This window comes from Myotis brandtii, unplaced genomic scaffold (assembly GCF_000412655.1).
Source record: "Myotis brandtii unplaced genomic scaffold, ASM41265v1 scaffold1704, whole genome shotgun sequence".
NCBI classification, from domain to species: domain Eukaryota; kingdom Metazoa; phylum Chordata; class Mammalia; order Chiroptera; family Vespertilionidae; genus Myotis; species Myotis brandtii.
The window spans coordinates 213,148-226,851 of record NW_005356277.1 but is presented as its reverse complement, the minus strand read 5'-3'; the positions used below and the strand labels follow the sequence as shown (position 1 = coordinate 226,851).

General features: G+C 39.9%; 1 protein-coding gene and 1 pseudogene across 1 annotated transcript; one reads left to right on the top strand and one right to left on the bottom strand.

The window, feature by feature from the left end:
* Positions 1 to 9,547: 9,547 nt before the first annotated feature.
* Positions 9,548 to 10,451, bottom strand: LOC102252375 (annotated as a pseudogene).
* A 1,490-nt stretch (positions 10,452 to 11,941) lies between these two features.
* On the top strand, positions 11,942 to 12,889 carry LOC102252082 (olfactory receptor 51L1). The gene has a single exon (XM_005863053.1). The coding sequence runs from the start codon at positions 11,942 to 11,944 to the stop codon at positions 12,887 to 12,889; it is 948 nt and encodes a 315-aa protein (XP_005863115.1).
* Positions 12,890 to 13,704: the final 815 nt, after the last annotated feature.

Sequence of the window (13,704 nt, the reverse complement as noted above, 5' to 3'; positions counted from 1 at the left end):
CACACACACACACACACACACCCCAGAAAGCTTCCTGCTTTCTTATTCTGACTCCAAAAGATAATCTAAAATGAAGTGTTCAGTGATCAATGCAAAGCAGTGATTTGTTTGAAGGACATATATTTTTCAAAATAAAAAGTATGAATTATTTTCCTTTAATAAAAAAGAACCTAGGACAGATTTGACATTTTCAATACTACAAAACTTGTGCCACATCTGTTGTTTCTGCTTTTTTGCAATACTGTGGGTTTTCTGTTTGTTTTAGTAACTGTTGTTTGTTTCTACCCTGTCTATATAGTAAACACAAATTAATCTCAAATACTTGGTCAAGATTTAACTCAAAATCGAAGTAATGAGTATAAGAGTAACTCAGTGTATGGTGTGTTCTCCTTGATATTTTTGCTTCTTTTCATTCTGTCTCTACTGGCATAGTACTTCATTAGTTAGAAAGGTTGCTTTCTTATCTATCAAGAGAGGAAAAATATAAAGCAAAAATATAAACCTAATAAAAAGCATGCCAACTTAGGACAGACTATGGAGAAAGAAACTCCTAGTGGACACTATTGTCTTCTCACTGCAAACTCGGTGGTGTTGAATATCTGAACCCCGAAACAATTTATATTAACAAGTAAGGCAATACATTCAACATTCAGAAAGTATGTCACTCAAGAGACAAGTCCAGGTACCTGGCTTTGAATTTCTCTCTGGGCTCAGCCAGTGATTCTGGCTTAGCACTTGGTTGATTGGCATTATTTGGCAGGACTCTAGGCTTCTACCATGTAGTAACAGAATCGTTGGACTTTTTAGAGGGTCAGGGTGATGATATTCATTTTTATCACTTGGCAACCACAGTCAGAAAGATACTATGTAGATTTTTTTGCTTGAGCTGCTTCAAAGGTAAATGGTAGCTCTGAATATCAGGAAACTTACCAGTAAGTTGTTGGAACCATATGTCAGAGTGAAGAGAAAGTGCAGGTGGCATGTAGTCACCAGAACTTCAATGCTGTGTCGGCACAACATTTATTCTGACCTTAGAAATTGAGTCCTGCCCCCTGATGCTCTCCTATTGGTCCAGAAAACTTAAGAGATTTCCAGCTCAGCAGACTCTATGTAGAGAAAAACAACACTCCCTGTGGTGAACCCTCAAAGGCACTGGAGACAAGGAGAGTCATCCAACCCTCTGTAAATGGAAAGACTTAATCCTTTGGGGCAAACACCGATTTTGTCTTCTTTGCCACTGCTGGGGCTGACCAGCAGACCCTGCACGACAGATGAATAATTACTCTGAGACATGATTGCTGTGAAAGAGAGGGCTAATGGACTGCCTGGCTAAAGGAACCATGCAGCCTCGATCACCTGCCTCTTCAGGCTTTTGTTGTAACAGCAGTTTGAGATAAAGTTTATCTTTTAGATACAATCAGTAGGGCAAGTAATCTTGGGAGGACACATGTGTCTGAAGTGTCCTTTAAGCAAGGACACCTAAAGATTAAGCGTAAAGATTCTGGTAAACACCTGAGGGTCCACATGTACACAGACTTGTTTGGAAAGTTCAAGGGACAATTAGGGGTGGCCACCCTCCGTCAACTTCCCTAAGTTGGAGTTTTGATAAACGGGGCGGGTCGACTTCAGCCAGCTCCCCTAGGTTGGAATTTCCTCCTTACAAACTTTCCAACCAAGTCTCCTGTGCTCCCCTACATGCTACCTCTGGCAGAATTATGCTCATGTCATCTATCATACCATACCAGAGCACCATGTGAATATTAGAGCAGTTTCACCGTGTATGATAACTATGTCTTTATGCATATGCCTCCTCCACTAGATTTTACTCCCTTAAATTTACAGATGTTTTCTTTTACAAGTTGAGAAAGTCTTGAAAATTTAATTTTTATCTAGCATATGCAAGAACAGTGGTTTTCAAGCTGAGGTGCTCATCAGACTTTAGTATGGAGTTTTATAAAAATGCAGTTTTCTAGTCCTACTCCAGACTCACTGAATCTCTTTAACTGATATGTGGTGTTTTTTTTTTTTTTTTTTTTTTTTTTTTTTAGTATTATCTTGGTATTTTCTTGATACATTATGCATATAATTCTCATTATTATTATGTTACATATCAATATTGTTTCCACTATAAAATTATGCTTAGATATTTTTTTATAAATCCGATGTAACATTCACTCTCCTTGAATATAGGTTATATCATTATCCTCACAGACATTTGTTTAAAACTTTCTTTTTGTAATAGTTTCATTATCTTGTTTTGCATGCCATGGAAACAACCAAATTTATTTGTCAGTTGTATTGTGTTATCAACTCTCATCAGAGGTTTTACACTGAATGGTATAAGTAACAAATTAACTATAGCCATATTAAAGATAACTTTAACTTTCTTAAGTTAGCTTCATTATCTTAAAACAGTTTTTTTCTTTGTAATATATTTTTATTGATTTCAGAGAGAAAGAGAGAGGGAGATATAAACATCAATGCTGAGAGAGAATCATTGATTGGCTGCCTCCTACATGCCCCACACTGGGGGTCAAGCCCCCACCCCAGGCATGTGCCCTGACTGGGAATCGAACTGTGACCTCCTAGTTTGCTCAACCATTGAGCCACACTGGTAGGGCTTAAAACATTAATTTCTGTTTGACTTGATGCATTCATGAAGCCTCTGCAATCGGTATTAGGCCAGAGCTTTCTCTTCAACAGAGATGAGCCCTGTCAGAGCCCAGGGAAAAGGACTGCACCAACTCTTCAAAGTTCAAAGAAGACTCTTGGGTAACTTTTCAGACTACAACAGGCATACTTTGGAGATATGTCAGGTTTGGCTCTATACCACTGGAATTAATCAACTATTGCAATAAGTTCAGTCACAATTTGTTTTTGTTTCCTAGTGTTTATAAAAGTTATGTTTACACTATAGTATAGTTTAGTAAATGTGCAATAGCATTTTGTCTATTAATATATCTTAATTAAAAAATACTTTATTGCTAAAAAATAAATGCTAACCATCATCTGAGCCTTCAGTGAGCTGTGATTCTTTTGCTGGTATAGGATCTTGCCTCGATGTTGATGAAAACTCAATATCTGTGAAATGCAAGGAAGCAATGCACAATAATAGGAGTTATGCCTGTATTACAGCGGGCTGAGTCATGATATCCAGGACCATTTTTAGTCAAGATCAGGTAGTTCCATGGGCCTGCTAACCCAAGATCCAGTGTAATAAGAATTACATGAGGCCCTTGCTGGTTTGGCTCAGTGGATAGAGCATCGGCCTGTGGACTGATGGGTCCTAAGTTCTATTCTGGTGAAGGGCACATGCCCAGGTTGCATTGCAGAATCAATTCCTGGGGGGGGGGGGGGGGGGGGGGGGGAGGGTTCTCTCTCATCATTGTTGTTTCTATCTCTCTCCCTCTCTCTTCCTCTCTAAAATCAATGAAAATATATATAAAAAAGAATTACATGAGGTTGAATAAATTGATGAATAACATTTCATTATGTTTGTTTGTAATAGTTTCGATGTTGTTTTATGCTCTATTTTCTGAATATATATTGAGGTTTTCCTTTCTTAAGATATTTTCAACCAATAATTTAGTAGACACTGCTTTTGTAAACTGAAATGTAACATTTTGAAGTCAGACCTGATTCTCATTGACTCCTTAGAGTCCAGAAAGTCTTCTTGAGTGTCCTTGCTCTTTATGACAATGTGTTATCTGCACAGGTACAATAAGAACCTGTCCTTTCACCCAGCTAGTTGGAATGTCATTTTGTACACCGAAAAGGTTGTAGGTTCGATTCCCAATCAGGGCACATGCCTGGGTTTCAGGTTCTAGCCCCATTTGGGGCAAATACAGGGGGTGACCAATTGATACTTCTCTCTCATCGATATTTCTCTTTTACATTGATGTTTCTCTCTCACTCTCTCTCTCTCTCTCTCTCTCTTTCTCTCTTCCTTCCTCTCTCTAAAAATCAATAAACATATCCTTGGATGAGGATTAGAAAAGAACCTGTCCTCTTTTTAATCAGGATATAATTTGAAAAATTAGTTATACAATCAGGGCCTTTCCTGGAATGTCATACTTGTGAATGTTGCTCATTAAATCACATATAAATAGTCACTTCTAGAGAATTAAGGTTGACTTTATAGAGTGCTGACAAAGCCCTTTCAGATAAACTAGCCTGTGAAGGGCTTCATAACAACTCTCCCCAGAATGTGGACTATTTTGAGCTCTAGACAATCAAGGCCCAAATAGACTCAGTAATAGCTTATGGCTTCCCCTTTACCTGCCTCAAATCCTATATAATAAAAGGGTAATATGCAAATTGACCCTAATGGTGGAACGACCAGAATGACAGCTCAACCAGTCACTATGAGGTGCACTGACCACCTCTGGGTTCATTTCCCCAGCCAGCAGGCTCTGATCGCCCAATGGCAAATGGGGAACCGAGGGTGGGTGGTGGCAGGGGGTGGGGCTGACTGTGGGCAGCTGGGGAAGATGGCCCTGATAGCAGGCCAGGCCTAGAGACCATGACCGCGCACACGAATTTTGTGTGCCGGGCCTCTAGTAATTTAGATAAAGAGCCTAACCCAAGAAGAAAACTATTTCAGAGATAATTACAAAAGATATGGGCTAGGTGGGGGAAGTTAGGCAGGGCCTGAAGATCAAAGTCCTTTTTGTGTCTATTGTCTCTGTAAGGCCCAGTAAACATTTGTTTACCAAACATTTGCTCTTTCCATTCTCATGTGAATTGTCTTCCTTCCCTTTGAATCCCTAGACATCTGCCTTCCTTTCTCCTTCAGCTCAAGATAGTTTAAAAGCCTTTTCATCTTAACTGCCTATGGGCCTCATATTCTTATGGGATGAGCTTAGGAGCATTTGAACAAAGATACTCCTAAAATAAACACATTCATATTGTGTTTTTTCTCTATCTATTTGCATCCAATTATCAAATTTCTTCATGCTTCTTGTTCACTTCCAATTTATCTATGTATATATTTTGCCATTTTGTTCCCTACTTAGATTCTTTCCCACTCTGCCTACCTTTTTTTCCTCGCCCTAACATTTGTTGCTTCCTCCTTTTTTGTTCTCTTCTTTTTCCTCCCCCCCTTTTTTTTCACACACCTGTTTCTGCCTTCTTTATGCTTAGTTAGTTTTTATTCTTTTGTCTGTGACTTTTCAGGGTTTAATCTGCTGGTTGCCATTCATGAGCTGGGTCATTCTCTGGGCCTGTGGCACTCCAAAAGTCGGAACTCCATAATGTATCCTAGATATATGTATCAGAACCCTAGTACCTTCTACCTTGATGTTGAAGACATCCAAAAAATCCAGCAACTGTATGGTCTGTACCCCCTGGAAGGGAGGGAACCTGGGCAGAAAACTTCACTAATTTTTCTGCCTCCATTAGGACAAAGAGATTCATCTGAAATGCCCTGACACTGGCACAGAAGAATCATTTAACCTGCCATTTCAGTGGCTTCATTGGAGGATCAAAGAACTCAAAGCAATAAATCAGCCTTCAAGACTGCTTGAACAAACTCCCGAAGAATGGAACTTAGTCAGGACCACTGAGTCAAAACTCAGAGCACTTCTGGGTCAAAATAAAGATGGCTTATAAGAGTAAAATTTTGGTCTCAGCATTTGGTATATTAAATCTCTCTAAGGGAATGGCAGAGAAGAGTGTAGCAGAGTAGAAAACTCTAGCAGAGATAGCCATGGAATGCTTTAATTAGCTAAAAAATAAAAAAAATAAGAGTAGGAATAGAACTTTGGAATACTACATGGGTAGAGTTTGAGGAATGGTGTATATGCTGCATTGAAGAGTGCACTATGGAAACCAACTGTCAGGATGGTGGCTTCTCCATTCATTAGCTCTGAGACTTTGGGCAAGTTATTTAATCTCTTTGTGACTTGGTTTAATATTTGATAAATAATTTTAATAACTTTACTGTCATGGTGTGAAATGATATAATGAATGTAAACCTCTTTAATCAGTGCTTGGCAATTTTTAGGTATTATTAATACTGTATTATAGTTGAGATAGTAGATAAAAATATACTCTTCTAGGTCTATATCCTACTGCCTGTAATTAGAGAAAGAAATCCTGGGTGGAGAGTATGAGATGGGTAGGATGGCAGTGTGTAAACAGACATAGAAGAAGCCCCGAGGAAGTGTACAAGGGATTAGTCTAAAAGGCTATCCTACTCACCTGGCCAGACATAAGCACTTATTTTTTTCTGTTTTAGAATCAAGGCAATGGGGAAGTTTTTCTGACACAAGGGGTTGTTATACCAATATTCCTTTGGTAATAAAAAGCCTGAAATAAAGAAATTGAGTTTTGGGTGGTAAACTGAAGTGAAGACATCTGCCTCAGGAAGTGAAGCTAGTATATTATATGCATTGTTTTTAAAATGGGTCAGGGAAGATTGTACAAACAGAGGTATCAAAAAGGGAAAAGAGCAAGTCATATATAAAAAAAAAATTTCATAAAGGAACTATTATATGATTAGTGTTTTCATTACAGGAGAGAATATAGCTAAAATATTCGGATAAACCCTCACATTTGCTCTTGAAAATTCAAAGAGTATTTGGAGGTGATTTATGAAAAACTCAAGTAACTTTATAAAATGATGATTTTGAGTTTCTAAGAGCCCCTGGAGGAAAGTAGATGAGAGGGAAGACAATCAAATTCGTGAGAATCCTTTGAGTTATGGGACATGACATGACCAGGATCTCTGCAATTTGCCTCAATTTCAAAAAGCCATTTCCCTACCATCACAAGCTGGGAAGCAAATACCACAATTTTCACCTGACACAGGGAAATTCTTTCAAGTAATGCAGCAGAGAGACAATTGACTTTTTGACAGGTCAATGAAATTAGTTATCCAATGTCTAACTGGTAAGTATAAAAGAGAGAATGTATGTAAAAATCAACATTAATATGGAAAAGGCAATGTAATGAGTTGGCCAAGACTTTGTCAGGCCTGTGCTGCAGTTCAGCTTTTCTCCTTGCCCAATGCTGCTCTCTCCCCCTTTCCCTCACAGGTGTCAATTTCTAGTAAATATTGAATCCTTATAAGAACTTCAATGTCATAACTTGGAACCCAACATTTGGATTTTTGCAGCTTGAGCTCTGAAGTTTTTGCAAGGCATGACTTTGCCCATTCAGGCTCTAAAACTGCCTAGAGATCCAGCAGCCCCTCTGTGCTGATTATACTGTTTGATAGATTGTACTCCTTTCATCACTGATAAATAATACTCTCTGGACTATAATTGTATAACCAAGAGCCAGCCCCTCGCCCCCCCCCCTTTTTTTTAACAGTCTGGGCTGAAACTATGATGTTGATAAATGCTTAATTATATTTTACCCATTGTTCCCATCTCACAACCCCACTTGCTTGACCACTGATTCAGCCAACCATTGAATGTTTCCATCAGTGAGAAAATGAGTGAGGTAAGTTTGTGGTCTTGTTTTTCCTAGCAACCCATACCTGTGATCATTAGCTCCTTACAACCTTTGCCTTTTAAAAACTTGCCCTATCCCCTCCATCTTGGAACATATTCTTGTTTCATACTGAGTACTATGTTTCTGGCTCACATATCAATTATCTGAATAAATTATCTTTTAATTTCTTAAAAGGATCTTCTGGACTTTTGTTTACAATAATTTGCATCCAAAATTCTGCCTTAGTATATACTTCTAAAGATCTTAATCTCTGACAATTGACTTTTTGAAAGGTTAATGAAATTATTTATAAACTAGAGGCCCAGTGCACAAAATTTGTGCACTGGTGGTGATGGGGGGTCCCTCAGTCCAGCCTGCACCCTCTTTCAGTCTGGGACCCTTGGAGGATGTCCAGGACTCTTCGCTTTTTACTTCCCACCTGCTCGCTGCTCTTTGCTGCTTGACTCACTGCTCCTTAGCACTGCTGCGGAGGCGGGAGGGGCTCCCACTGCTGCTGCTGCGCTTGCCAGCTGTGAGCCCGGCTTCTGGCTAAGCGGCGCTCCCACTGTGGGGGCGCACTGACCACCAGGGGGCAGCTCTTGCATTGAGCGTCTGGCCCCTGATGGTCAGTATGCATCATAGCGACCGGTTGTTCTGCCATAATGGTTGCTTGGACTTTTATTATATAGACTAGAGGACTGGTGCATGAAAATTCATGCACTGAAGTGGGGGTCCCTCAGCCTGGCCTGCCCCCTCTCACAGTCAGGGAGCCCTCAAGGGCAGGAGGCAACCTGGCAATCAGGGGAAGGTGATGCCCCATCACACCTCTATTGCTGCCACTGCCAACAGCACAAGCCTTGGCTGGCTCTGGTTACCTGAGCCTCAGGCCAGCCCTGGGTAGCTGGGCAGCCGACATCTGAGGCTTGCCTGTGCCTCGGGCATCAGCTGGGCAGCCACCATCTGAGGCTTGCCTCCACCTCAGGCCAGCCCTGGGTGGCTGGGCAGCTGACAGCCGAGGCTTGCCTGCGCCTTGGGCCGGCCCTGGGCAACTAGGGAGCTGAGGGGACTGGGGGACTCTGGAGGTAGGTGCGCGGAGCCATGCGCCTGCCGCCCCAGTGGGGCTGAGGGGACTGGGCGCCGCCATCTTGTGGCTGTGGGGGCTGCCATCTTTGAGGGTGGGGCAGTCAATTAGCATATTCCCTCTTTATCAGATAGGATATGTAACTGGTAAGTATAAAACAGAGAATGTATCAAAACTCAACATTAATATGGAAAAGATAATATCTTGTCACTCCTGAAGACATTGAAAAATCATAACAATATATAATGAGTAACGTTTAGCCAAAATAGCAAAATGTACATACAAAATACATATTCTAAAAATAGGCAAGAGAAAAATAGAAAATGCAAGTAATTCTATAAATGTTTAAATATATAATCTATAATTATATCTCTCTGATAGCAGTTTCAAGACTGATAAAGGAGGAAATCTGATTTGTCTTTTAACTGTTACCTATCAAAACTATAATTAAAACTACTCTTGATAGTAATTTAATAAAAGAATCATGCCAATTATATTCAAAGTTTTCCAGTTGGAAAAAAAAAGAGAAATATTTCCTAAGTTATTTTGAGTTCTGCATAACCTTATAGCAAAACTTGATTAAGATGCCCTAGTTGGTTTAGCTCAGTAGATAGAATGTCAACTTGCTGACAGAAGTGTCCTGGTTGATTCAGGTCAAGGGCATGTACCTCGGTTGCAGGCTCCACCCTAGCCTGGGCCCTGGTCAGGGCACGTGCAGGAAGCAACTAATCTATGTGTTTCTCTTACATCGATATTTCTCTCTGTCGTACCCTCTCTCTTCCACTCTCTCTAAAAATCAATGGGAAAATATCCTTGGGTGAGGATAAAAAAAAATTTGATAAAACTGGCAAAAAAATAAGGGGAAAAAAGTGACACATCTAACTTGGGCTTATTCTAGAAATGTAAAGTCAATAGTAAAAAATCTGTCAATATAATTTATCAAAATTAATACGATGGAAGAAAATCATATCGACCATAAAAATCATTAATCTCAATGAACACCTCTGCTATTTCCCTTTCTCACTCTATCTACTGGATTTGGGCTACATGCACCTCATTCATTTGCATCAGCTGCTGCTGTAAGGTGGACATTTGTTCATGGTGTTCTTCCTTATGCATTTTTCTAAAGCTCTTTAAAAATTTTTAAAAATATATTTTTATTGACTTAAGAGACGAAGGGAGAGAGAGAGATAGAAACATCAATGATGAGAGAGAATCATTGTTTGGCTGCCTTCTGCATGCCCCACAGTGGGATGGAGCCCACAACCCAGGTATGTGTCCTTGACCGGAATGATCCCGGGACTCTTCAGTCTGCAGGCTGCTACTCTATCCACTGAACCAAACCTGCTAGGGCCCTCACACTCATTTTTTTTTAAGCAGCTTCCTGAGAGGTTTGGCTCCTGTAATTTTTGTTGGCTGTTATTGTGACAGTTGAACATGAGGGTTCGGGTTGAAAGGTCCCCTCACATACTGGAAAATGTATGAATTCTTTCTCATCATCACACAATTCTCTATGTGAAACAGCAAAGGATTCTTGGACTGTGGGCTTCAGGGTGGGCTTTGGGCCCTTCTATGGGAGGGATCTGCAGAAAGCAGAGCTGCTCTAGCAGCATGCTGGAGATCGCCTTCTCCAGGAGGTGGGTACTCAGAAGTGGGCTGACACTCTTTTACTTTCTCTCTCCTCTCATGGGCCATCGTTTTTTTGGTGGGAGTCTTGATGTTCTCCTAACACTTCTTCAGCTGTCTGATACCTTGGCTGACATTTGTATTCTTGGACAAGCCCCTGCCAGATATGTTGCTTGAGGGCAATAGTTCGGGCATCACTTTTCTTACATGCCAGCACATACTTGTAATTTTCTACTAAAGCAAGCAGGATGATCTTTTCCAATTCTGAGACATATTTGTCAGGTTTTATAATTTTGTTATTTTGCATTTTCCACCCTATTTCTCCTGGCCCTTGGCTATCTTGCAGTGTGACCCCTGGTATTTCTCTTTTGTAATGCTGTTGTATGACAAGCTTTGATTGCTAAGTCATCCATTTCACAGAGGCATCCACTTATAAGACGGGCTATCTCAAACACATTGTGAGCCACACAGCTAAAGAGCCAGGCCGTCACCCACACCCCTCTTCTTCCACTAGACTCCTTAGATAACTGACCAATAACTGACCATTTGGGCTTTTTGTTTTTTTCTGTTCCCACACTTTAAATTTCTACTCGTATGTTTTAAATTCACCAATTAAGAGAGACACCACAAAGCCTTCAACCCAACTTAATCTCAATAAAAGCAGAACCTGAGGCCCGTGACACATTTCTACAATTTCCAACATCATCATCATAAGTTTTGGCACAGTTATTGTTAAGAGATGTTTATATTAATTACATCTCTGGGGATCCAGCAGACTGTGACACTAATCATGAAGATTCAATCTACCCCAGGAGAAACCAGGAGTATTTATAGAGACAGTAATTATAGCCTCTGTATTCAAGGTAAATTTGACTTTATACTGATATATAAGATAGAGATGGAACTCTTCTTGGGTGAGAAATGAACCAGAGAGAGCAAGAACTAAAAGCACAAAAATACAAAGAAAAATTAGAAGAAAGATGGAGGCAATAAAAGGACTGGGAACAAATAGGGAATTACATAGTGATAAGACAGAAATTTAGATAAAACAAAGTAGAAAGAAATGGTAGCCAGGAGGAAAATACGAATATAGATTATGGCTGTTTAGAAAGTAAATTAATGGAGGGGTGGAGGAAAGAAAGAGAGAGAGAGAGAGAGAGAGAGAGAGAGAGAGAAAGAGAGAGAGACTTTACCTACAATGGAGGAAAACTTAGGCAGAGACAGACAAAATAAAACTGGATTATTTGGGAAACAGACAGACTACTGGTAACATGATTAACATCATATCGATGAAACTGGCTTATATGTAAATTTCAGGTAAGTGTTAATTTTTAAATTGCAAATAAATAGTAGGTATAGATTTTGGCATAGTTTGTGTTAATATACAAGGGCTAAAGAGAGTAAAATAATTAGAAGAACAGTGTATTATTTATGCAAGGGAGAAAATGGATGTCATCCTCTAGAGGTGAACAATTTTGAAATGTATTAAATATCATAATATTTTACTCCAATCTACAATTTTAAGATAAGCTGATCAGTGGAAGATTGTCAATGCAAATCTATTAAAATTCTTGTCAGAGATGACCAGATTTGTGTAGTAGACACTTTTATTCCAGAATTTGCTGCTACTGGAAAATGTTCCTTATATGAAAATCATAAGAGGTACCTCCTTCTTTGCCAAGTTAGAGAGGTTAGAGGAAACATGTATTCTGATTGCACTGCTTATGCTCACAAGGGATAACTTTGACAGATAAAAATGAATAACAGGAACTATTCCTCCTGTTTGCCAGGGTCACCATGGTGGTCTGGAATACCAATGATACTATGGAGCCCATATTTATTCTGAAGGGTTTTCCTGGACTGGAGTATGCTCATTCTTGGCTCTCAATTCTATTCTGCTTTGTATTCTTGGCAATACTTGTTGGTAATGTTACCATTCTCTCTGTCATTTGGATCGAGTCCTCGCTCCACCAACCCATGTATTATTTCCTTTCCATTCTGGCACTAAATGACCTAGGCATGTCCCTGTCTACTCTTCCCACTATACTTTCTGTATTATGGTTGAATACTCGGGAGATCCAGGCAAGTGCTTGCTTTGCTCAGCTCTTCTTCATCCACACATTCACATTCCTGGAATCGTCAGTGCTGTTGGCCATGGCCTTCGACCGTTTTGTTGCTATCTGCCGTCCACTGCACTACACCACCATCCTCACCAACAGCGTAATAGGCAAGATCGGTTTGGCCTGCTTATTAAGAAGCGTGGGAGTTGTACTCCCCACACCTTTGCTACTGAGACAATATCACTATTGCCATGTCAATGTCCTCTCCCATCCATTTTGTTTGCACCAGGATGTTCTGAAATTATCCTGTTCAGATGCCAGGATCAACAGTATTTATGGACTGTGCATAGTTATTGCCACACTGGGAGTGGATTCAGTCTTTATACTTCTCTCTTATGTCCTGATTCTGAATGCTGTGCTGAGCATTGCGTCCCCTGAAGAGCGGCTAAAAGCACTCAACACATGTGTATCCCACATCTGTGTGGTGCTCATCTTCTTTGTGCCAGTTATTGGGGTGTCAATGGCCCATCGTTTTGGGAAGCATCTGTCTCCCATAGTCCACATCCTCATGGCTAACATCTACCTGCTCCTTCCCCCGGTGCTTAATCCTATTGTCTACAGTGTCAGGACAAAACAGATTCGTCTAGGAATTCTCCGCAAGTTTGGGCTAGAGAGGAGGCTTTAAGTAATTCTATCCTCTAGTTTTCCCACTGAAAAATTGTGGGGCAACTATTGTATTAGATGAGAAATAAAATATTTGGGATGAAGTCATCTGTTTAAATTCCTAATTCACTTCCAATTCTCAGTTAATTAATAAATCCTTATGAGATTCAAGTTTTTCAGAGTCAAATTGTGATAAGCATGGCCTTTTCTATCCCCAAATTAATTATGAGACTTCTATTAGATAATGTATGTAAAAGAGATTGTTTTGGAAAACTGTAAAATTTGTCAATATTATTAAATTATTATTTGTAATGATAATAGAAATAATTTTCCTTATAAAATGTAACTATGTCTATATGGTTTCCAATGTTTATGATCTAAAACCCAGAAATCCATCTTTCTCTCGCTCCCTCTCTCTCTTTTTCTAATACATTTGCCCATATTTTGTTTCTCCTGCTAAAATGTTATAACTGATTATGAAACTATTTCTGACTTCTTGGAGCAAGTTTGAAACTTGAGTTCGTGGCAGAACTGAAATGCTACTGTGGCTGTTGGCTACGGGCTAAGTCTTCACCTCATCACTGGGCAGTGATGGCCTTTCTCCCACTGCCACTGGAGATCTATCTACTCTTTTAACTGAACAGCAAATGCTGAGGCAGAAACATGGGGAGTTGTTCAAGCAAGCCTGACAGTGCAGGTCTACACATCTGGGCACATGTGTAGATTCCCTGTTCAGTAGTGCAGCATGTTTTAATCTGTGAGTGGGTTGGGAGTTGTGCACAATAACCACCCTCATCTTTTAACAATATTCCTACTCTTATTCCACATGCTGTGTGG